The 24,405-nt window shown below is 38.8% G+C and overlaps 1 protein-coding gene across 8 annotated transcripts in view; it reads right to left on the bottom strand.

The window, feature by feature from the left end:
• Nucleotides 1-24,405, bottom strand: part of LOC128704930 (unc-112-related protein) — a 452,607-nt gene that overhangs the window by 83,778 nt on the left and 344,424 nt on the right. For all 8 annotated transcript variants that reach the window (XM_070104385.1, XM_070104378.1, XM_070104383.1 and 5 more), the window contains 2 exons: nucleotides 20,192-20,367; nucleotides 5,983-6,214 (listed from right to left, as the gene is read on the bottom strand). In XM_070104385.1, coding sequence (XP_069960486.1) covers nucleotides 5,983-6,214; nucleotides 20,192-20,367 — 408 coding nt within the window. The remainder of the gene's footprint in view (nucleotides 1-5,982; nucleotides 6,215-20,191; nucleotides 20,368-24,405) is intronic.

Raw genomic sequence — 24,405 nt, forward strand, 5'->3', positions numbered from 1 at the left:
AAGAAAATCCCCAAAAAGAAAATACTTTCATCATCATTCAACACCTTCACCACACTCACAAATTATCACTGTTTTTGCAGAGGTGCTCAGAATATAACAGTTTAGAAGCATATACGTATAAAGATACACAACATACCCCTCCAAACTGCCAATATCCCAAACCCCTCCTTTAAAGTGCAGGCATTGTACTTCCCATTTCCAGGACTCAAGTCAGACTATATGAAAATAACCGGTTTCCCTGAATCCCTTCACTAAATATTACCCTGCTCACACTCCAACAGATCGTCAGGTCCCAAATACCATTCGTCTCCATTCACTCCTATCTAAGACGCTCACGCACGCTTGCTGGAAGTCCAAGCCCCTCGCCCACAAAACCTCCTTTACCCCCTCTCTCCAACCCTTTCGAGGACAACCCCTACTCCTCCTTCCTTCCCCTATAGATTTATATGCTTTCCATGTCATTCTACCTTGATCCATTCTCTCGAAATGACCAAACCACCTCAACAACCCCTCTTCTGCCCTCTGACTAATGCTTTTATTAACTCCACACCTTTTCCTAATTTCCACACTCCGAATTTTCTGCATAATATTTACACCACACATTGCCCTTAGACAGGACATCTCCACTGCCTCCAACCGTCTCCTCGCTGTTGCATTTACCACCCAAGCTTCACATCCATATAAGAGTGTTGGTACTGCTATACTTTCATACATTCCCTTCGTTGCCTCCATAGATAACGTTTTTTGACTCCACATATACCTCAACGCACCACTCACCTTTTTTCCCTCGTCAATTCTATGATTAACCTCATCCTTCATAAATCCATCCGCCAACATGTCAACTCCCAAGTATCTGAAAACATTCACTTCTTCCATATTCCTCCTCCCCAATTTGATATCCAATTTTTCTTTATCTAAATCATTTGATACCCTTTTTTGATACTTTTTTCTATGTTCACTTTCAACTTTCTACCTTTACACACATTCCCAAACTCATCCACTAACCTTTGCAATTTTTCTTTAGAATCTCCCATAAGCACAGTATCATCAGCAAAAAGTAACTGTGTCAATTCCCATTTTGAATTTGATTACCCATAATTTAATCCCAACCCTCTCCCGAACACCCTAGCATTTACTTCTTTTACAACCCCATCTATAAATATATTAAACAACCATGGTGACATTACACATCCCTGTCTAAGACCTACTTTTACCGGGAAGTATTCTCCCTCTCTTCTACACACCCTAACCTGAGCCTCACTATCCTCATAAAAACTCTTTACAGCATTTAGTAACTTACCACCTATTCCATATACATGTACTTGCAACATCTGCCACATTGCTCCTCTATCCACTCTATCATATGCCTTTTCTAAATCCATAAATGCAATAAAAACTTCCCTACCTTCATCTAAATACTGTTCATATATATGCTTCAATGTAAACACTTGATCTACACATCCCCTACCCACTCTGAAACCTCCTTGCTCATCCGCAATCCTACATTCTGTCTTACCTCTAATTCTTTCAATTATAACCCTTCCATATACTTTTCCTGGTATACTCAGTAAACTTATTCCTCTATAATTTTTACAATCTCTTTTGTCCCCTTTCCCTTTATATAAAGGGACTATACATGCTCTCCGCCAATCCCTAGGTACCTTCCCCTCTTTCATACATTTATTAAACAAAAGTACCAACCACTCCAACACTATATCCCCCCCTGCTTTTAACATTTCTGTCATGATCCCATCAGTATTATTATACATATTATTATTATTATTATTATTATTATTATTATTACTACAATATAAATAATTTGTAATTTTTATTCACACAAAAAATATATATAAGATTTCCTGTTATGCCTTATTGCAATAATTGTATAAATAATGTCAACCCATTCACGAATGCATACTGAAATGGACAGTGTTGTCATTTGTTTGCTCTTGAACATAGCCAAGCAATCGAACATTTCTCAAGGTACTTTTCGTTGTTAAAGCAATCAAAATCACATCTATTTCTGTAATATGTCTTCGATTCTATCAAGTAAGACCAAAAAAAAAGAGAATACAACCATAAAAACCATATGAAAATACCGCAAAGGGGTGGCTAATTGCTGAGAAGTGAACTCTCAGTTATAATAAAAAAAAAAGTGTTTTTTCATGTGCTGTCACTATCCCTCAACACTGACTACAGGCGGGCTATGTATTATGGCGTTTCGCTAATGCAGCAGTTTTCAATTAAACCCAGTCTTCATTTATTCAAACTTCCTACAATAAATAAATTCACCACTCACTATAAACTAAGGACAAAAATATTTCAAGGTAAGTAATGTGTGTACTGCATACATATCATTTGTTAGGCCTAGCTCTATTGCTCAGATAATATATGATACTGTAAACATGTTACCAGGCTTTTATAAGCACTTCAAAGTGAAAAAAGGCTATGTTTCACTTTACAGCAGTATCCAATACCTAACTGTTGTATAAGCTGGGCCTTCCTGTGTCACTGTGAATCTCCTAGCTGTGTTGCAGTGATGAGCACAAGTCTCAGTGTGTACTCTACTCAAGATTTTAATATACAAGGTACTGTGAAAACATGGGCATTATGGATGTTTAACTGTGCTGATAAGGCCACTGTTTCATATAAAAAATCTTGCATATTTCTCAGAGTAAACATGGAAATATTTTTAACCCTTTGACTGTTTTGGCCAAATATATACATCTCATGAGCCAGTGTTTCAGACGTATATATGCTCAACAATTCTAGCGGCTTCAAATCAAGCAGGAGAAAGCTGGTAGGTCCACATGTGAGAGAATGGGTCTGTGTGGTCAGTGTGCACTATATAAAAAAACTTGCAGCATACAGTGAATAATGAGAAAAAACTTTGTGCTCTTGGATTAAAATGCCAACTTTGAGGTGTATTTTCCTATAGTATTTATGGTTGTATTCTTATTTTCTTGGTCAATTTGATAGAATGGAAAACATATTACTGAAACAGAGATGATTTTGATTAGTTTCACGATGAAAACGACCTTGAAATTAAGCTCAAAGTAGCGGAAATGTTTGATTTTTAACAATATTCAAGAGTTAGCAAATCACACCACACGTCCAACACACGTCAACTGGGAGTCTAATATTCTTTCACTAGTGCACTGATATTATTTATACCATTTTTACAATAATGTAGTAGTCTGCATAACAGTAAATCTTTTATTTTTTGTGTGAATAAAAAATCAAAATAGAAAGCAAGAGTAATATAAGAGGGGCCTGGAGACATGACTAATGAGCAGAGCATATGTTATTATGGTGCCAAGAATGTCTGCATTGTTTATTCTGGACCCTATTTTGAAATCGGCATTTTTTTATAATTTGCATGAAATTGGCCAAACTGCCAATTTCTGACCACTTTATTGGGTAGTTGAAATCGGCAAATGGGAGGTTTCTTGTACTCAATTGATAGAAAAAATAGAGTTCTAAAGAAATAGCTATGAGTTTGGTCAACTGGAACAATGGAATTGGCCAAAAATAGGGCTCAAAGTCGGCGAAATTGCCGACGCGTGTACATCGCTGAGATCGCTAACTTCGCGGGGAGCATAATTCTGTAATTTTTCAATAAAATTTCGTACTTTTGGTACCATTACCATCGGGAAAAGATTCTCCATCATTTCTTAACCCTTTCAGGGTCCAAGGCCCAAATCTGGAGTCACGCACCAGTGTCCAAGAATTTTCAAAAAAAAAATTTGTTATTTTTTCTTATGAAATCGTAGAGAATCTTTTTGTGAAGGTAATAAAACAAAAAGTACGAAATTTGGTGGAAAATTGACGAAATTATGCTCTCGCGAATTTTGATGTGTCAGCGATATTTACGAATCGGCGATTTTGCCGACTTTGACTCCCATTTTAGGCCAATTACATTATTCCAGTCAACCAAATTCTTAGCTATTTCACTAGTATTACTTCTATTCTATCGATTGAGCACAAGAAATTGCCAAGTCAACTGTTTCAACTACAAAATAAAGTGATCGGAAATTGTTAATTTGGCCAATTTAACACAAAGTTCAAAATATTCCAATTTCAAAATAGGGTCCAGAATGAACAATGTAGGCATTCCTGGCACTAAACTAACATTTCCTCTGTTCATTAGTTATGTTTTGAGGCTTTACAAATAAATTCCATTTTGATTTTTTATTCACATAATGAATTTTTATTCACACCAAAAAATAGAAGATTTACTGTTATGCAATACTGTAATAATTGTATAAATATCATCACCATATTTGTGAATGTATATTAGACCCACCAGCTGATGTGTATTAGACGTGTGAGGTCGTTTGTTTACTCTTGAATATCGGCAAAAATTTAACATTTCTGCTACTTTGAGCTCAGTTTCAAGCCATTTCCAGTGCTAAAACCAATCAAAATCATCTCTATTTCTGTAATATGTCTTCCATTCTATCAAATGAGACCAAGAAATCGCAAATACAACTATAAAAAACATACGAAAAAACACTGCAAAGTTGCTGTTTTAATCGAAAAATCATGATTTCATTTTTTTTCTCTCATTATACACAGTGTGCTGCAGGATCTGTTTTATGTGGTGCACACATACCACATAGATGTATTCTCTCATATCTAGGCCCAAATGTACCACTCACAGTTTATCAGAGTGAGCTGAGCTCATGGCGTAGATCTACGGTTTGGACCCTGAACGTAAAGCCGTAGATCTACGGGACGGACCCTGAAAGGGTTAAGGAAAAATCATTTTTTTTTTTTTTCAAAAATTTTTTGACAACAGGAGACACTTCAGGATTTGGGGTTGTGACAGTCAAAGGGTTAATGGCAATCATAATATTACACCTGATTTACTTACAGGTGTTTACTAAGGAATACCATAAAGAATGAGAGAGATAAAATAGGTGATAAGCCAGATAGTGCCGTTTTAAGCACAGTGACCAAAATAACACAAAAGCAAAACATGAAGTTTTAGTTTTAGTGTGTTAAAATTTATGAGTGACATGCCAGATAAAGGGAGCAAGGTCCTAATAACCACTTCTCCTGTATATATTACTAAATTTAAAAGGAGAAACTTTCATTTTTCATTTTGGGCCACCCCACCTCAGTGGGACATGGCCAGTTTGTTGAAAGGAAGAAGATACCAGGTAAAAGAATTTTGTCAACATACCTTTTAATATTCACAGATTTTATGTATAATAAATGCATCTAATTTATACAATCCTGAACCTATAAAGCTTGATTTCTATTATATCTTGTTCCACAACTGATTTGCTAGTTAAAATCTCTTTAGCTTATACAGTATAACTGTTTATCTATTCAAATTAATATATGATTACAAACTGCATTTATGAATTTTGAAAAGGCATATAATAAGATAAGAAGGATAGGGAAGGAATGCATATAAATACTTAACTACTGCAGACTTCTCACATACCACATCTATTTTTAGCTACCTGAGCCTCAAAAGCACTTGTCTCCTCACTCTGATCTAACACTCTTATACTAGCCTGTTGGATGCTCAAGCCCCTAACACTCAAAGTCACCACAGTTAACTCTTATTCAAAAGCAACTATAATTCTTAAGGCAACTATGCTACTAATTAATGCAATGTACCAATAAAATCAAATTTAATGTTTGGAAAGTATTAACTTAAAATCTCTCCAATGTTTATATTTCATGCTTTCATTTTTCAAACTGGGATAATATATATTGTATAAGAGAGCCCTGTTCATACAGCTCTAAAAATAATGCAGGTTGTTCTTCCCTTACGCAACTTTTGTATGAAAATGGTGATAATGGCATTAAAGTGGTAAAAGCGCTGAGCATAATGAACAATGGCTCAATTGAAAGCTAACAAAAATGTGGAATACTTAAAAGAGGTGCCATAAATGTGGGACCCTTCTGTTGTACACATGAGGTAAAACCTTAAGATATAGGTATACATCAAGCAAAGCTACTCACAGAGGAACACCTTATAATGTAGTCAGTCATGCCATCTGAGGCAGGCACTTCTAGCTTGATGCCATAACGCTGCTGTGAAATGTTGACATCCGGAGTTACTTCACAGCCCCGCAGGTTTATCTTTTCAATGGGGTCTTCTTTGGTGCTTTCGCTGTTCTTATAATATCTCAGGCTCATATCCTTACACGTAAAATAATACTGCTTGAATCCTTTCAGTGTAAATCGGCGTGGCCTAGAAAATTTGAAAATAAAATATTTAATTTTTCTTCCAGAAACCAAGAATAATAGGAATCCTAATGTCATAGCTGAAACAATTCATAATTACCACAAAAATTTAAGAAAAATTTAGACATCTTTCTCAACATTTCACCTAACATGACTTCTGGTTTCCCCCCTTTTTTCTCTCTCTCAGTTGTGAATTAATAATGATGTAGGATGAACAGGGAATATAATCTAAGGTTCACTCCTCAAACTGTGAGTTAATTGGGAATTCCAGAAATCGAAAGAAAAAATCCATGAAAAATACAGTGTAGTAAAAATTTTAAAACACTGAACAGAATAAAAGATATTAAGAGTAATAATATATTTTTTTTCAATGCACAGGCTATCTCCCACTGAGGCAGGGTGACCTAAAAAGAAAAATATACCGTGCACTCTACATACATGTAGTTATTTATAGAGGAGAAGGGGTTAAAAGAAGAGATTATAACCACAAAATATATTAATGTAGTAGTGAAAGACGTACTATACATGTACTGGAAAACCTTAAAATAGCTTTCTATTGTAAAAATGGTTAAATATTTTCACATATGTATGGTAAACTTTGGAAATTTTTTTTTTTAACAAGTTGGCCGTCTCCCACCGAGGCAGGGTGACCCAAAAAGAAAGAAAATCCCCAAAAAGAAAATATTTTTATCATTCAACACTTTCACCTCACTCATAAATTATCACTGTTTTTGCAGAGGTGCTCAGAACACAACAGTTTAGAAGCATACACATATAAAGATATACAGCATATCCCTCCAAACTGCCAATATCCCAAACCCCTCCTTTAAAGTGTAGGCATTATAGTGTGCAGCTTAAAGAAAAAAAAGAAAAAAAATTGTAACAAAATCTATACCACAGATTTGTAATCTGAATTACATAGAATTTTGAAGGCACTAGAAAATATGAGAAAACATGTTGTAGATATGAGTAAGAGCTAAAATAACCACACATCAATATGTGGGCCACTAACAACAGCAGCCTGATGAGTCAGGCAAGTACCAGACTCATGAAACCAGTCACAGGCACATCCAAAAATTCATCTTAAGTTGATAGCTCTGTACTTGAAACCTATTTATCCACAGAAACCCAAGTTATAATCTAAGAGTCATTCTCATGCTATACAGTGGACCCCCGGTTAACGATATTTTTTCATTCCAGAAGTATGTTCAGGTGCCAGTACTGACCGAATTTGTTCCCATAAGGAATATTGTAAAGTAGATTAGTCCATTTCGGACCCCCAAACATACACGTACAAACGCACTTACATAAATACACTTACATAATTGGTCGCATTGGGAGGTGATCGTTAAGCGGGGGTCCACTGTATTTTCTAATTTCAGTTACTTTTTCCAAAGGATATTTACCCAGTGACATGTAGTAGGTTGATAGATAACCACCACCCAGGGAGCTACTACTATCCTGCCAAGTTAGCGTGAAACAGAAACCTGTAATTGCTTTACACTGGTAGGATTACTGGTGTGTTGTACTGTCTCATAAATATGCAAGATATATACACCTTGCAACTTCTATTTACATTTAGGTCACATTACACATTCATGACCACATGTATGTATACACACCCATCTGAGTTTTCACCTATTTCCTTAATAGTTCTTGTTCTTGTTCATTTCTTTTCATCTCCATGGAAGTGGAAAAGAATTTTCATGTAAGCCATGCATGTCGTACAAGACAACTAAAATACCTGGTAGACAACTGGCATTTTTAAAAATAAAAAATTTACCCAATACAGATCCTACCCAACTTTCGACCTGTGTAACTTACGTACAACGGCACATATGACCAAAAAAAAATAACAGTAAATTAGAAAAATAAAAAATATATGCATGTAAGTATAGAAATTACCCTTGGTCATACATCCGCCAGAGCTAGTCGCAGATGTATGGCCAAGCCTAGGCTACATTCCATAGAGCATTTTTATTTGTGAAGCCTATAAATGATATCTACAAGTAAAGAACATCAGTTTGTCAGTAATGAAACTTCAGATAATAAAGCAGGTTGATAAAAAAATGAGATAATCATGACAGAAATTTACTGGGTTAAAAAAAAATGCTGTACAGGTATACCATGCTAACATAATTCTGACTGGTTGGTTGGAATGGAACTCGGCCTTAGGTTGGGGAGGATCTGTATTCAAAATCAGCACTGTTCTTATTCACTTGTTTGATGAGGGTATCAAATGAGTTAGGTAAAGAAAAACTGGGTGTCACATTGAGGAGAAGGAGTATGGAAGTAGTGAATGTGTTCAGATATTTGGGAGCTGACTTGTCAGCAGAGGGGGTGTATGAAGGATGAGGTTAACCATAGAAATGATGAAGAAAAAAAGGCGAGTGGTGCACTGAGGTATCTGTAGAGACAAAACGTTATCCATGGAGGCAGAGAAGGGAATGTATGAAAGTATAGTAGTACCAACACTCTTATATGGGTGTAAAGCATGGGATGTGAATGCTGCAGCAAGGAAGACGCTGGAAGCAGTGGACATGTCGTGCGAAAGGGCAGTGTGGTGTTAATATTATGCAGAGCTTTTGTAGTGTGGGAATTAGGAGGAGGTGTGGAGTTGCTGAAGAGGGGTTGTTGAGGTGGTTTGGCCATTGAGAGAGGATGGAACAAAGTAGAAGGGAGAGCGTATAAATCTGCAGGCGAAGGAAGGTTGGGCAGGGGTCGTTGTAGGAAAGGTTGGAGGGAGGAGGTAAAGGTGGTTTTGTGGGTTAGGGAATTGGAGTTCCAGCAAGCACGTGTGAGCGTGTTAGACAGGAGTGAATGGAGATGAATGGTTGTTAGAATGTAAGCAGCGTAATATTTTGTGAAGGGATTCAGGGAAACCAGTTAGCAGGACTTGAGTCCTGGAAGTGGGAAGTACAATGCCTGCACTTTAAAAGGAGGGGTTTGGGATATTGGCTGTTTGGAGTGACATCTAAACTGTCATATCTGAGCACCTCTGAAAAGACAGGGATTATGCATGAATAATGGTGAAAGTGCTGAATGATGATCAAAGATTTTTCTTTCTTTAAGGGTCACCCTGCCTCAGTGGGAAACTGCCGATGTGTTAAAAGTGTTCATTAAAGAGAAGAGCTACATTACAGTACAGTATAAAGTAAAGAGAGATGTGTAAAGGCAGACAGAAACTGTACTATTTCCATCTCTTTCTCAGTTTCACAGCCCTTCTCTAAGCCATCCTCTCCTGCATCACATCCAGAACAATTCTTTACATATGCTCTCTACTTCATCACTGCTGTGGTTGAGTGTGTGGTGTGGGAGGAACTTTCTGAAGGTGAAAAAACTAACAGTACAAAATTTGACAGAAAATTTATAAAATTATACTTTCGCAAATTTTGCTGTGTCAGCAATATTTACACATTGGCTATTTTGCCCACTTTGAGTCCAATTTTAGGCTAATTCCATTGTTCCAGGTGACCAAATTCTTAGTTATTTTGCTATTATGTCTTCCACTCTATTACTGAGTACAAGAAACTGCCCATTCAACTATTTTAACTACCCAATAAAGTGATCAGAAATTGATAATTTGGCCAATTTCACATAAAATTCATGAGATGCCAATTTCAAAATAGGGTCCAGAATAAACAATGCAAGCATTCTTTGCACTAAAATAACATTTTCTTTGTTCATTAGTCACATCTTCAGGACCCTCTTATATTACGCTTGCTTTCCATTTTGAATTTTTATTCACACAAAAAACAGAACATTTGCTGTAATGTAGACTAATGCATTATTGTAATGATTGTATAAATCATATCAGTGCATTCATAAATGCATGTTAGAGTGGCCAGATGGGCACATATTGGATGAGTGATGTCATTTATGTACTCTGGAATATCAGCAAAAATTGAACATTTCCACTACTTTGAGTTCAATTTCAAGTTACATGCAGTCCTGAAACCAATCAAAATCATCTCTATTTCTGGAAAATATCTTCCATTCTATCAAATGAGACCAAGAAACCGAGAGTACAACAATAAAAACCATACAAAAATACACCGGAAAGTTCCTATTTTAAACCAAACACACGGTTGCAGTTTTTTCCCCATTATGTGCTGCTTGCTGCATGATTTTTTTTTATATGACGCACACTTACTGCAAAGACCCATTCTCTTATATCGAGGGTCAAATTTACCACTCACAGCTTATCCGAGTCAGCTGAGCTCAAGGCATAGTACTATGAAACCGACACTGGCTTCAAAGCTGCAGAACAACGGGACCCACACCGAATGGGTTACCATGCCTCAGCATATAACGTGGGAATGTAGTGGTGAGGATAAGTTTAAGAGGAAAAGTGTGGCATGAACGAAGCTCCCACTGTCTCAACCTCACCCACTGATACTTCCAGTACATAGCAGCAGCAGCAGCAGTGCAGGGACCCCAGAACAGATACATGTACAAGCACATATATATATACAGTAGTCCCTTGTTTATCGTCGTTAATCCGTTCCTGGAAATGCGACGATTATCGAAATAGACTTTTTTTTAATAAATTTTCCCCAAAAGAAATAATGTAAATACAATTAATCCGTTCCTGACACCCAGAAGTATTAAAACAAAATTTTTTTTTACATAAAATATAGATGTAGTACATAAACAATACAATGGGACATGATGAATGAAACATTAACAGCATAACACTTACCACTCACCCTTTTCCCCTCATCAATTCTATGATTCACCTCATCTTTCATAGGCCCATCCGCTGACACGTCCACTCCCAAATATCTGAATACATTCACCTCCTCCATACTCTCTCCCTCCAATCTGACATCCAATCTTTCATCACCTAATCTTTTTGTTATCCTCATAACCTTACTCTTTCCTGTATTCACTTTCAATATTCTTCTTTTGCACACCCTACCAAATTCATCCACCAATCTCTGCAACTTCTCTTCAGAATCTCCCAAGAGCACAGTGTCATCAGCAAAGAGTAACTGTGACAACTCCCACTTCATGTGTGATTCTTTATCTTTTAACTCCACGCCTCTTGCCAAGACCCTCGCATTTACTTCTCTTACAACCCCATCTATAAATATATTAAACAACCACGGTGACATCACACATCCTTGTCTAAGGCCTACTTTTACTGGGAAATAATTTCCCTCTTTCCTACTTACTCTAACTTGAGCCTCACTATCCTCATAAAAACTCTTCACTGCTTTCAGTAACCTACCTCCTACACCATACACCTGCAACATCTGCCACATTGCCCCCCTATCCACCCTGTCATACGCCTTTTCCAAATCCATAAATGCCACAAAGACCTCTTTAGCCTTATCTAAATACTGTTCACTTATATGTTTCACTGTAAACACCTGGTCCACGCACCCCCTACCTTTCCTAAAGCCTCCTTGTTCATCTGCTATCCTATTCTCCGTCTTACTCTTAATTCTTTCAATAATAACTCTACCATACATGTCTGAGAGCAATGTGTGGTGTGAATATAATGCAGAGAATTCATAGTTTGGAAGTTAGGAGGAGGTGCAGGATTACCAAAACTGTTGTCCAGAGGGCTGAGGAAGGGTTGTTGAGGTGGTTCGGACATGTGGAGAGAATGGAGTGAAACAGAATAACTTCAAGAGTGTATCAGTCTGTAGTGGAAGGAAAGCGGGGTAGGGGTCGGCCTAGGAAAGGTTGGAGGGAGGGGGTAAAGGAGGTTTTGTGTGCGAGGGGCTTGGACTTCCAGCAGGCATGCGTGAGCGTGTTTGATAGGAGTGAATGGAGACAAATGGTTTTTAATACTTGACGTGCTGTTGGAGTGTGAGCAAAGTAACATTTATGAAGGGGTTCAGGGAAACCGGCAGGCCGGACTTGAGTCCTGGAGATGGGAAGTACAGTGCCTGCACTCTGAAGGAGGGGTGTTAATGTTGCAGTTTAAAAACTGTAGTGTAAAGCACCCTTCTGGCAAGACAGTGATGGAGTGAATGATGGTGAAAGTTTTTCTTTTTCGGGCCACCCTGCCTTGGTGGGAATCGGCCAGTGTGATAATAAAAAATAATAAATATATGCTTCAATGTAAACACTTGATCTACACATCCCCTACCCACTCTGAAACCTCCTTGCTCATCCACAATCCAACATTCTGTCTTACCTCTAATTCTTTCAATAATAACCATACCATACACTTTTCCTGGTATACTCAGTAAACTTGTTGCTTGCCTGGTCAACCAGGCTGTTGCTGCTGGAGGCCTGCTGCCCCACATATCCATCACAGCCTGGTTGATCTGGCACCTGGTGAAGATACTTGTCCAGTTTCCTCCTGAAGGCTTCAACACTTGTTCCAGCAGTGTTTCTGATATATTCTGGTAAGATGTTGAAAAGTTAGGGACCTTGGATGTTGATACAGTGTTCCCTTATTGTCCCCACCCCACCCCTGCTCCTCACTGGGTTTATTTTACATTCCTCCCATATTTCTCACCCCAGTATGTTGTTATGGCGGTGTGCAGATTTGGGACCAAGCCCTCGAGTACCTTCCAGGTATATATTATCATGTACAGTGGAACCTCAAATATCGAACTTTCTTCATTGCAGATGGCTGTTCGAGTGCCGTTACCGAACAAATTTATTCCCATCAGGAATAATGTAAATTAGGTAAGTTCATTTCAGACCCTCAAAAATACACTTATAAAAGCACTTACAAAAATACACTTACATAATTGGTTGAGTTGGGAGCAGTTCGATATTTGAGGTTCCACTGTACCTCTCTCTCCTCCGCTCCAATGAGTACATGTTCAAGACTTGCAGGCGTTCCCAGTAGTTTAGGTGCTTTACTGGCTCAATGTGAGCCGTGAACCATCTCTGTATTTGTTCCAGCTCTGATATTTATCCTGCCCTGAACGGGGCCGTCAGCACTGAGCAATATTCTAAGCGAGGGAGCACTAGCGATTTGAAGAGTGTCACCATCGGCATTGTTTCCCTTGTTTTGAAAGTTCTCAATACCCACCCAGTCATCTTCCTGGCTGTCGTGATCTTTGTCTTGTTATGATCTTGAACCCGTAAACGGTCCAAACGTATATACAGTGGACCCCCGCATAGCGAACGCCTTGCATAGCGAACAATCCGCATAGCGAACGCCTTGCATAGCGAACAATCCGCATAGCGAACGCTTTGTTCGCCAAAATTTTGCCCCGCATAGTGGACAAAAACCCGCTCAGCGACCTTCGTCCGAGACGCGTCCAATGTGCGGCCTCAGCCAGCCTCACATGTGCCGCCCGTCCCATTGTTTACCAGCCAGCCTCCGCGGTAACATTCAAGCATACACTCGGAATATTTCGTATTATTACAGTGTTTTCGGTGCTGTTTCTGGAAAATAAGTGACCATGGGCCCCAAGAAAGCTTCTAGTGCCAACCCTGTGGTAAAAAGGGTGAGAATTAGTATGGAAATTAAGAAAGATTTTGAAGGGTTTGGGGCTAACCCTGAGAAGCCTATGCCAGTTGTGGAATCCATTGTGCCTACTTCAAAAATTAAGGAAATGTGTGCACAGTGGGTTGAACTGCAAACCTTTATGGATGAAAATCACCCTGACACAGCTGTTGCAAGCCGTGCTGGTGACTATTTCAATGACAATGTTATGGCCCATTTTAGACAAATCGTAAAGGAACGGGAGGTACAGAGCTCTATGGACAGATTTGTTGTGCGACAGAGGTCCAGTGACTCTAAAGCTGGTCCTAGTGGCATTAAAAGAAGAAGGGAAGTAACCCCGGAAAAGGACTTGCTACCTCAAGTCCTAATGGAAGGGGATTCCCCTTCTAAACACTAACACTCTCTCTCCCCTCCTCCCATCCCATCAATCATCACCAGATCTTCAATAAAAGTAAGTGTCATGTAATTGTGCATGCCTTTTTCAGTTTGTGTGTACTAAAATTAACATTTTTTTGTGGTAAAAAAAATTTTTTTTCATACTTTTGGGTGTCTTGCACGGATTAATTTTATTTCCATTATTTCTTATGGGGAAAATTAATTCGCATAGCGAACATTTCGCATAACGACCAGCCCTCTTGCACGGATTAAGTTCGCTATGCGGGGGTCCACTGTATACGTTTTTACCGCTAGTGCCCCAAATGTATATATACATTTTATTTGTCATACATTCAACATTGGCACAATAAGCCTGAGTCGCCTAGACATGAGAGAATGGGTGTGTGCACTCACTGTGCGTCATATTAAAATAATTGGGGATGCCTGGGTACCATATGCTCTTTTTTCCTACTAAAAAACAAAGATTTTTTTTTTCTCAAAAAATTTGGGGCACTATGGGAGAGAACGTATATATACGTTTGGACCGTTTACGGGCTAAAAGAAAGGTCCGCTGACATAATTATTCCTAGGTCTTTTATGTGTTCCTTACGTTCTATTTGGTGACCCTCTTGAGTTTTGTATATAGTGCTCCTTTTATATTCTTCATTCTTTCCATACCTAAGCAGCTGGAACTTATCACCATTGAACCTCATGTTGTTTTCCACTGCCCACTGGAAAACCCTGTTTATGTCTTCCTGTACTTTTTCAGTGTCCTCTACCGTAATGACTTTCATGCTTGTTTTAGTGTCATCTGCAAATGATGATACAAAAGTGTGCTGGGTGTTTTTGTCTATGTCTGTTATGAGGATGAGGAACAGCAGAGGTGCCAGGACAGTGCCTTGGGGCACTGAGCTTTTGACCTTGCTGATGCTGGATCTTGCCCTGTTCACTACTACTTTTTGTGTTCTGTGTGTTAGGAAACCGAAAATCCATCTGCCTACCTTCCCCATAATGCCCATGGCCTTCATTTTGTGCGCTATCACTCCATGATTGCATTTGTCAAACGCCTTTGCAAAATCTGTGTAAATCACATCTACGTTTTGGTCGTCTTCCAGTGCCTCCGTAATTCTGTCATAATGGTTCAGAAGCTGTGACAGACATGATTGTCCTGCTCTAAAACCATGCTGGTTCGGGTTATGTTGGTAGTGCTGGTCCCTGAAGTTTGTAACTTGCCATCTAATCACTCTTTCAAAGATTTTTATGATGTGAGAGGTTAGGACTACTGGTCTGTAATTTTTAGCTAGTGCTCTACTACCTCCCTTGTGCAAAGGAGCTATGTCTGCACTCTTTAAGGCCTCCAGTATTTCACCTAGATCTAAGCTCTTACTCCAAAGAATACTGAGGGCTCATGATAGTGGTACTTTGCACTTCTTTATAAATAGAGTATTCCATGAATCTGGTCCAGGTGCTGAGTGAGTGGGCATGTTTTCCATTTCTTTCTCGAAATCTATGGGATTTGTACTAATGTCAGTTAGTTGGTCTGTGCGGCCTTCTTCTGGAGTGAAAAATATTTCTGCATTTTCTACCTTGCTGTCATTTAGTGGGTTGCTGAACACAGACTCATACTGTTCTTTTAGGATTTCACTCATTTCCTGTTCATTGTCAGAATACGAATCTCCTCTCAGTAGTGGTCCAATTCTACAGGTAGTTCTTAGCTTGGATTTTGCGTAGGAATAGAAATATTTTGGGTTTCTTGCAATATCCTGTATGGCCTTTTGTTCCCTTTGTACTTCTTCTATGAGGTAAGACATCCTAAGTTTTTGCTCTAATTCAGTGATCTCTCTGCTAAGTCTATCTTTCCTCTGTTGTAGCATATTTGTGTTTTTAAGCAGTTCAGTAACCCGCTTTCTTCTTCTGTACCATCTCCTACGTTCTCTCTCTATATCTGATCTTCCTCTGGGTTTCCTCAATGGTACATGTTTCATACATACTTTGCATGCTTCTGTATTCAGCTTCTCTAGGCACTGGTGGGGATTTAGGTCGCTCATGTCTGATTCCCAGGGTATGTCTGACAGCTCTTGGTTTATTTTTTCCCAGTTAATTCTATGGTTGTTAAAATTAAACTTACTAAACATCCCGTCTCTAACTTTAGCGATGAAGTTCCCTACCTGAGTTAATACTAGATTGAACCTCTATGATGTTATGATCAGAGTAAATAGTTTTGGAAACTGTTATGTCTCTGATCAGTTCCTCGTTGTTTGTGAATATCAAATCCAGGGTATTTTCATTTCTAGTATTTTCATTTCTATGGAAGAGGGTAAGGTACCTAGGGATTGGTAGAGAGCATACATAGTTCCTTTGTATAAAGGCAAAGGGGACAAAAGAGAGTGCAAAAATTATAGGGGGATAAGTCTGTTGAGTATACCTGGTAAAGTGTATGGTAGAGTTATTATTGAAAGAATTAAGAGTAAGACGGAGAATAGGATAGCAGAAGAACAAGGGGGCTTTAGGAAAGGTAGGGGGGTGTGTAGACCAAGTGTTTACAATGAGAAATATAAGTGAACAGTATTTAGATAAGGCTAAAGAGATTTTTGTGGCATTTATGGATTTAGAAAAGGCATATGACAGGGTGGATAGGGGGGCAATGTGGCAGATATTGCAGGTGTATGGTATAGGAGGTAGGTTACTGAAAGCAGTGAAGAGTTTTTACGAGGATAGTGAGGCTCAAGTTAGAGTATGTAGGAAAGAGGGAGATTATTTCCCAGTAAAAGTAGGCCTTAGACAAGGATGTGTGATGTCACCGTGGTTGTTTAATATATTTATAGATGGGGTTGTAAGAGAAGTAAATGCGAGGGTCTTGGCAAGAGGCGTGGAGTTAAAAGATAAAGAATCACACAAAGTGGGAGTTGTCACAATTGCTTTTTGCTGATGACACTGTGCTCTTGGGAGATTCTGAAGAGAAGTTGCAGAGGTTGGTAGATGAATTTGGTAGGGTATGTAAAAGAAGAAAATTAAAAGTGAATACAGGAAAGAGTAAGGTTATGAGGATAACAAAAAGATTAGGTGATGAAAGACTGGATATCAGATTGGAGGGAGAGAGTATGGAGGAAGTGAATGTATTCCGATATTTGGGAGTGGACGTGTCAGTGGATAGGTCTATGAAAGATGAGCTGAATCACAGAATTGATGAGGGGTAAAGGGTGAGCGGTGCACTTAGGAGTCTGTGGAGACAAAGAACTTAGTCCTTGGAAGCAAAGAGGGGAATGTATGAGAGTATAGTTTTACCAACGCTCTTATATGGGTGTGAAGCATGGGTGATGAATGTTACAGCGAGGAGGAGGCTGGAGGCAGTGGAGATGTCATGTCTGAGGGCAATGTGTGGTGTGAATATAATGCAGAGAATTCGTAGTTTGGAAGTTAGCAGGAGGTGCGGGATTGCCACAACTGTTGTCCAGAGGGCTGTGGAAGGGTTGTTGAGGTGGTTTGGACATGTAGAGAGAATGGAACGAAACAGAATTACTTCAAGAGTGTATCAATCTGTAGTGGAAGGAAGGCGGGGTAGGGGTCGGCCTAGGAAAGGTTGGAGGGAGGGGGTAAAGGAGGTTCTGTGTGCGAGGGGCTTGGACTTCCAGCAGGCATGCGTGAGCGTGTTTGATAGGAGTGAATGGAGACAAAGGTTTATAATACTTGACGTGCTGTTGGAGTGTGAGCAAAGTAACATTTATGAAGGAATTCAGGGAAACCAGTAGGCCGGACTTGAGTCCTGGAGATGGGAAGTACAGTGCCTGCACTCTGAAGGAGGGGTGTTAATGCTGCAGTTTTATAACTGTAGTGTAAAGCACCCTTCTGGCAAGACAGTGATGGAGTGAATGATAGTGAAAGTTTTTCTTTTTCGGGCCACCCTACCTTAGTGGGAATCGGCCAGTGTGTTAATAATAATAATAATAAAAGAACAAAAAGCAGGAAATTTGATGGAAAACTGATGAAACTACGTTTTTGCAAATTTTGCTGCATTTTGCTGTGTCGGCGATTTTGCTCACTTTGAGTTCTATTTCAGACCAATTACATAGTTCTAGTTGAACAAATTCTTAGCTATTTCACTAGCATGTCTTTCATTTCATTGACTGCGCACAAGAAACCACGCAATCAACTACTTCAACTACCCAATAAAGTGATCAGAAATTGGAATTTGGCCAATTTCAATTTCAAAATATTCCAATTTCAAAATAGGGTCAAGAATAAATAATGAGGGCATTCCTGGCACTAAAGTAAGATTACCTCTGTTGCATTCCCAGACTTTACACATAAATTCCATTTTGATTTTTTATTCATACAAAGAACTTTTATTCACACAAAAAATAGAAGATTTACCATTATGCAATACTGTAATAATTGCACAAATAATATCAGCACATTCGTGAGTGCAGATTAGATCCACCAGTTGGACATGTACTGGACGAGTGACATGATTTGTTTACTCTTGAATATTGGCAAAAATCAAACATTTCTGCTACTTTAAGCTCAATTTCGAGCTATTTTTAGTCCTGAAACCAATCAAAATCATTTCTATGTGTGTGATATACCCTCCATTCTGTCAAATGAAATCAAGAAACTGAGAATACAACCATAAAAACGATACAAAAATACATTGCCAAGTCGATGTTTTCAACCAAAAACATGGTCACAGTTTTTTTTCTCATTATGCGCTGTGTGCTGTAGGATTTTTTTTATATGGTGCACACTTACATAGACCCATTCTCTCATATCAGCCCAAATTTACTGTTCACAGCTTATCTGTGTGAGCTAAGCTCATGGCATAGTAGTACAGCATGGCCTGTGAAATGGTTAATTTCCATCTTTTACATACCTTGTCAAGACTGTCCAGGGCTGTGGAGGCAGCACATAAAACCTTCAACTCTGACTCTTTTATTTATGGCGCTTCTGACTCCAACTTTTTTAACTACAGTTTACCAACTCCAGTAACCCAAGAATTATTCCGACTCCGACTCCAGAGCCCAAAATTTGTCTACCAACTTTTACAATTTCTCTTCAGAGATTCTCCCAAAAGAACCATGTCATCAGCAAAAAAGCAACTGTGACAACTCCCACTTTCCATTAGATTCAATATCTTTTAAATCCACACTTCCTCCTAACATCCTAACATTCGGCTGTTTTACAACCCCATCTATAAATATATTAAACAACAATGGTATATATATATAGAAATGATCCAATGAAGTATCTCATTAAATAAACAACCATGGTGACATCATGCATGCCTAAGGACTACTCTTACTGGAAAATAATCTCCCACTCTCCTACATACCCTTACCTGAGTCTCATTATCCCTATAAGAGGAGATAAAAAAAAAAAAAAGATCTGGAAGACACTCCCTCAGATCCTGAGCAACCAAAAGCTGAACAAAGCTTGAGATACTGTCCTAACTAACCCATATAAACCACAACTCCAGCCTTCTAAAACAGCTAACAAGATAAATGACTTGTCAACCATAGGATCAAGTCTTGCCAGCAAAATTTCAGGCACCAATACCCGAGCAAGTGATTACTTAGGAGACTTCCCAACATCTCTCTATTTCGTTCCAACAGATCTCACTGAGGTCACTACAATTATTAATTCACTAAAAACAAATCAGGAAATCTAGCTCATGTGTTTAAACAAGCAGTGTTTAAATGAGCAGTTCGTGTCCTCTCTCTAATGATTACATTTCTCTTCAACAAATCATTAGAAACCAGCACTTTCCCAACATTACTCAAGACAGCAAAGGTTATTCCCATACACAAAGGTTGTGACCCAATAGATGTAAACAACTATAGGCCATTATCAAACTTGCCTCTACTATCCAAAATCCTCGAGAAACTCATACAAAAGAGATCACATTTCTTTATAACATCACAAAGCATTCTTAATCCCTGCCAGGTTGGCTTCAGGAGAAACAAAAACACAGATAACGATATTATAAAAATGCTAGACCTATTTTACACAGCACTGGAAAAAATAAATATCTACTAGAACCTTTTATCAACCTAAGAAAAGCTTTTCACACAGTAGACCACAGCATCCTATTTCACTATGGCAATACATCTCTATTAATGATACAACCTCTTCAATGCAGGTGAACATACACGTTCTGCATTAAAAAAAAAAAAAAGCACAAAAGCTACTTACTTCATAAATCTGAGATAGTCTGCCAGCTCTGGGATATGCATAATATCAGCAGGAGTTGAGGCCACATGGGAACCTTCCAGGGATATCTGTAGCTCATTCAAGGCACGGTCAATATCATCCTCGTTGCCACTGTTAATGTCAGGTTGTGGCTGATTTACTTGAAGTGTTACTTGCAGCTGTACAAAGCAAGGAAAAGGTAAGCCAACTCAGATATATTATGACTACTTAAAAAACTAATATAATTAAAAGAACATCAATTAAAAAATGCAAATACAGTAGATATGCACCTTTGACAGTGGTAGTGTGAATGATGGTGAAAGTTTTTCATTTGCAGGTCACCCTACCTCTGTGGGAGATGGCTAGTGTGTTAACCCTTTGACTGTCGCAGGCCCCTTTCTGAAACTGTCATTCTATGTCAATAAATTTTTTGGAAAAAAAAAAAAATTATTTTTTTTCTTATGAAATGACAGAGAACCTTTTCCCGATGGTAATGACACCAAAAGTACGAAATTTGGCTGAAAACTCACAGAATTACGCTCCCACGAAGTTAGCAGTCTCGGCAACATATATGCATCGGCGATTTCGCCGACTTTGAGCCCTGTTTTGGGCCAATTCCGTTGTTCAAGTTGACCAAACTCATAGCTATTTCTTTAGAACTCCACTTTTTCTATCCATTGAGTGGTGACGTGTACTTAGCTCTGTGAAGACCTGTTTGCGCGCTCTCTACGAATTGAAGCAAGATGCCCTCCATCGAGCAACTTTACCAACAGCTTAAGGAAGAATTGAGGTTGGCGAAGATGGAGATTCGGCGACTGACCGAGGAAAAGAAGATTCGTAGTAGTCCTCCTGTTATGAGTCCTCAGGTCAAGAAGGGAAACTGGTCAGTGGCTGGACAGCAGGGAACGAAGTTGACGATCAAGAAGATGAATGGAAAGGTAGAAACGATGAAGAAGAAAGAGACTGCCGTGGAAACTGTTGTGGAAACATCTAATACATTCTCAGTGCTACCCGACGAATGTGAGTCGTCTACTGGGAACATCACGACGAACGACACCAAGGAAGGTAAGAATATTGTTGTTGTTGGGGATAGCCAAGTTAGATATATGGATAGGGTGTTCTGCTTGAAGGACAGGAGTAGGAGACAGAGAGTTTGCTTTCCTGGGGATGGGATAGAGGATATTGTTAGCCGTCTGGATGACATCATGAGAGGTAATGGGAGCAATCCTATTATCTGTCTCAGTGCTGGAGGCAACGATGTTGGCAGACGTAAGAGTGAAGACCTGATTAGCAGGTATAGGTCAGCAATAGAAATAATTAGGAGTAAGGGTGGGAACCCTGTCATATGTGGTATTTTGCCAAGGAGAGGAGTTGGAAATGAATGGTTGTCCAGGGCAATTGGTGTCAATTGCTGGCTGGACAAATGCTGTAAGGAAAATGCGGTAACATTCATTGACAACTGGGACCTCTTCTATGGCAGAAATGACATGTATGCCAGGGATGGGGTTCACTTATCTAGGTCTGGGGTGGTAGCACTGGCAACTGCAGTGGAGGGAGCAGTTAGGACTTTAAACTAGGAATAGTTAGTGGTATGGGTTTTGGCAGGAAAACAGTGAAGTCCCAGTGTAGTAATATTACGAGTTCTAGGGGAACTAGTAATAAGCAGAACAAGGTAGATATTGAAAAGCCAGGGACTTTGGGTGATAAGGACAGTAATAGGTTTAGTAGAAAAACAGAAATGAGCAGGAAGGGTAAAGAGAAAGGAGAGTCTTTCAATGTTTATTATGCTAATTGCCGTAGTGCTAGGAATAAGATGGACGAGTTGAGATTAGTTGCTAGTGCAGGTAACATTGATGTATTTGCCTTAACTGAGACGTGGTTTAATTCAAAAAGTCGGGACATGCCTGCGGAATGTCATATTCAGGGCTTTAAATTGTTCCAAGTAGATAGAAGTATCGGGAAGGGGGGTGGGGTGGCATTGTATGTCCGAGATCGCTTGAACTGTTGCATAAAAACGGGTATTAAGTCTGGAGTAACACATACAGAGTCTGTTTGGATAGAATTTTCAGAGGGGCATGAAAAACTGATTTTAGGAGTGATATACCGTCCCCCAAACTTAGATAGGGACCAAGGGAGACTACTATGAGAGGAAATTGTTAGGGCCACAAGGCACGATAATGTAGTAATTCTAGGAGACTAACTTCAGTCATATTGATTGGAATTTCTTGACTGGGAATTTAGAATCATACGACTTCTTAGAAGTAGTTCAGGATTTTTTGAAGCAGTTTGTGACAGAACCTACAAGGGGAAATAACCTGCTTGACTTAGTTATGGCAAACAATGAATCCCTTGTTAATAATTTAGAAATTTCAGATGAACTGGGTGCTAGCGGCCACAAATCAATTACATTTAGCATTGAATGGAAGTACGATAGTAGCAATAACTCAGTAACAGTCCCAGATTTTCGCTTAGCAGATTACGATGGGCTTAGAGAACACTTATCATCTGTTGACTGGGGTAACGAAGTGAGCTATCAATATGACAGTTTTCTGAACACTATACATGCTGCTCAAAGAACGTTTATCCCATATAAAGAAATTAGATCAAATAGAAATGACCCAAAATGGATGAATAATAGGCTCAAATATCTACTAGGGCATAAGAAAGGAATTTATAGGCGTATCAAAAGAGGTGAGGGTCATCTTATGAATCAGTATATTGACATTAAGAGGGACATTAAAAAGGGGATAAGAAAAGCTAAAAGGGACTATGAAATTAAAGTTGCTAGGGATTCTAAAACTAACCCAAAAAGTTTTTTCCAGGTCTATAGAACAAAAGTTAGAGATAAGATAGGTCCCCTTAAAAATAACTATGGGCACCTTACTGACAAAGAGAATGAAATGTGCTCGATTTTAAATAATTATTTTCTCTCAGGTTTTACACAGGAAGACACTAACAATATTCCAGTAATTAATTTTTATAGTGGGCTAGAAGAAGATAAATTATGTAACATCACAGTCACTAGTGAAATGGTTGTGAAGCAGATAGACAGACTGAAGCAAAATAAGTCGCCGGGTCCTGATGAGGTTTTTTCAAGGGTTCTTAAGGAATGCAAAATGGAACTCTGTGAACCATTAACTAATATTTTTAATTCATCTCTTCAAACAGGTGTAGTGTCTGATATGTGGAAGATGGCTAATGTAATTCCTATTTTTAAAACAGGGGACAAGTCGTTACAGTCAAATTACCGCCCAATAAGCCTGACCTCAATTGTAGGCAAATTACTAGAGACAATTATAGATGAGATTATAAGAAGCCATCTCGATAAGCATAGCTTGATTAATGATACTCAGCATGGATTCACAAGAGGCCGGTCTTGTCTAACTAATTTATTAACTTTCTTCAGTAAAGCTTTTGAGGCTGTTGACCACGATAAAGAATTTGATATTATTTACTTAGATTTTAGTAAGGCTTTTGATAAGAGTTCCGCACCATAGACTGTTAAAGAAAGTGGCAGCTCATGGCATTGGGGGAAAAGTGCTCTCGTGGATCGAGTCATGGCTCACTGACAGGAAGCAGAGTGTGTCCATAAATGGGGTTAAATCCGAGTGGGGATCTGTCACAAGTGGCGTTCCACAGGGATCAGTCTTGGGCCCGTTGTTGTTTATAATATATATCAATGATCTTGATGAGGGAATTACTAGTGAAATGAGCAAATTCGCCGATGACACAAAGATAGGTAGGATAATTGATTCAAACGTAGATGTTATGGAACTTCAGGAAGATTTAAACAAGCTCTATTCTTGGTCAGAAAAGTGGCAGATGCAGTTCAATGTAGATAAATGCAAGGTTCTGAAGCTTGGGAGTGCCCATAACCCTAGTACTTATAAGTTAAATGATGTAGAACTTAGCCATACAGATTGCGAAAAGGACTTGGGGGTTATGGTGAGCAGCAACCTTAAACCAAGACAGCAATGCCTAAGCGTACGTAATAAGGCAAATAGATTACTGGGATTTATATCAAGAAGTGTAAGCAACAGAAGTCCAGAGGTCATACTGCAGCTTTATACATCATTATTAAGGCCTCACCTAGATTATGAAGCTCAGTTCTGGTCTCCATATTACAGAATGGACATAAATTCGTTAGAAAACATTCAGCGTAGGATGACTAAAATAATACATAGCATTAGAAATCTTCCTTATGAAGAAAGATTGAA

This window comes from Cherax quadricarinatus, chromosome 91, assembly GCF_038502225.1.
Source record: "Cherax quadricarinatus isolate ZL_2023a chromosome 91, ASM3850222v1, whole genome shotgun sequence".
NCBI classification, from domain to species: Eukaryota; Metazoa; Arthropoda; class Malacostraca; order Decapoda; family Parastacidae; genus Cherax; species Cherax quadricarinatus.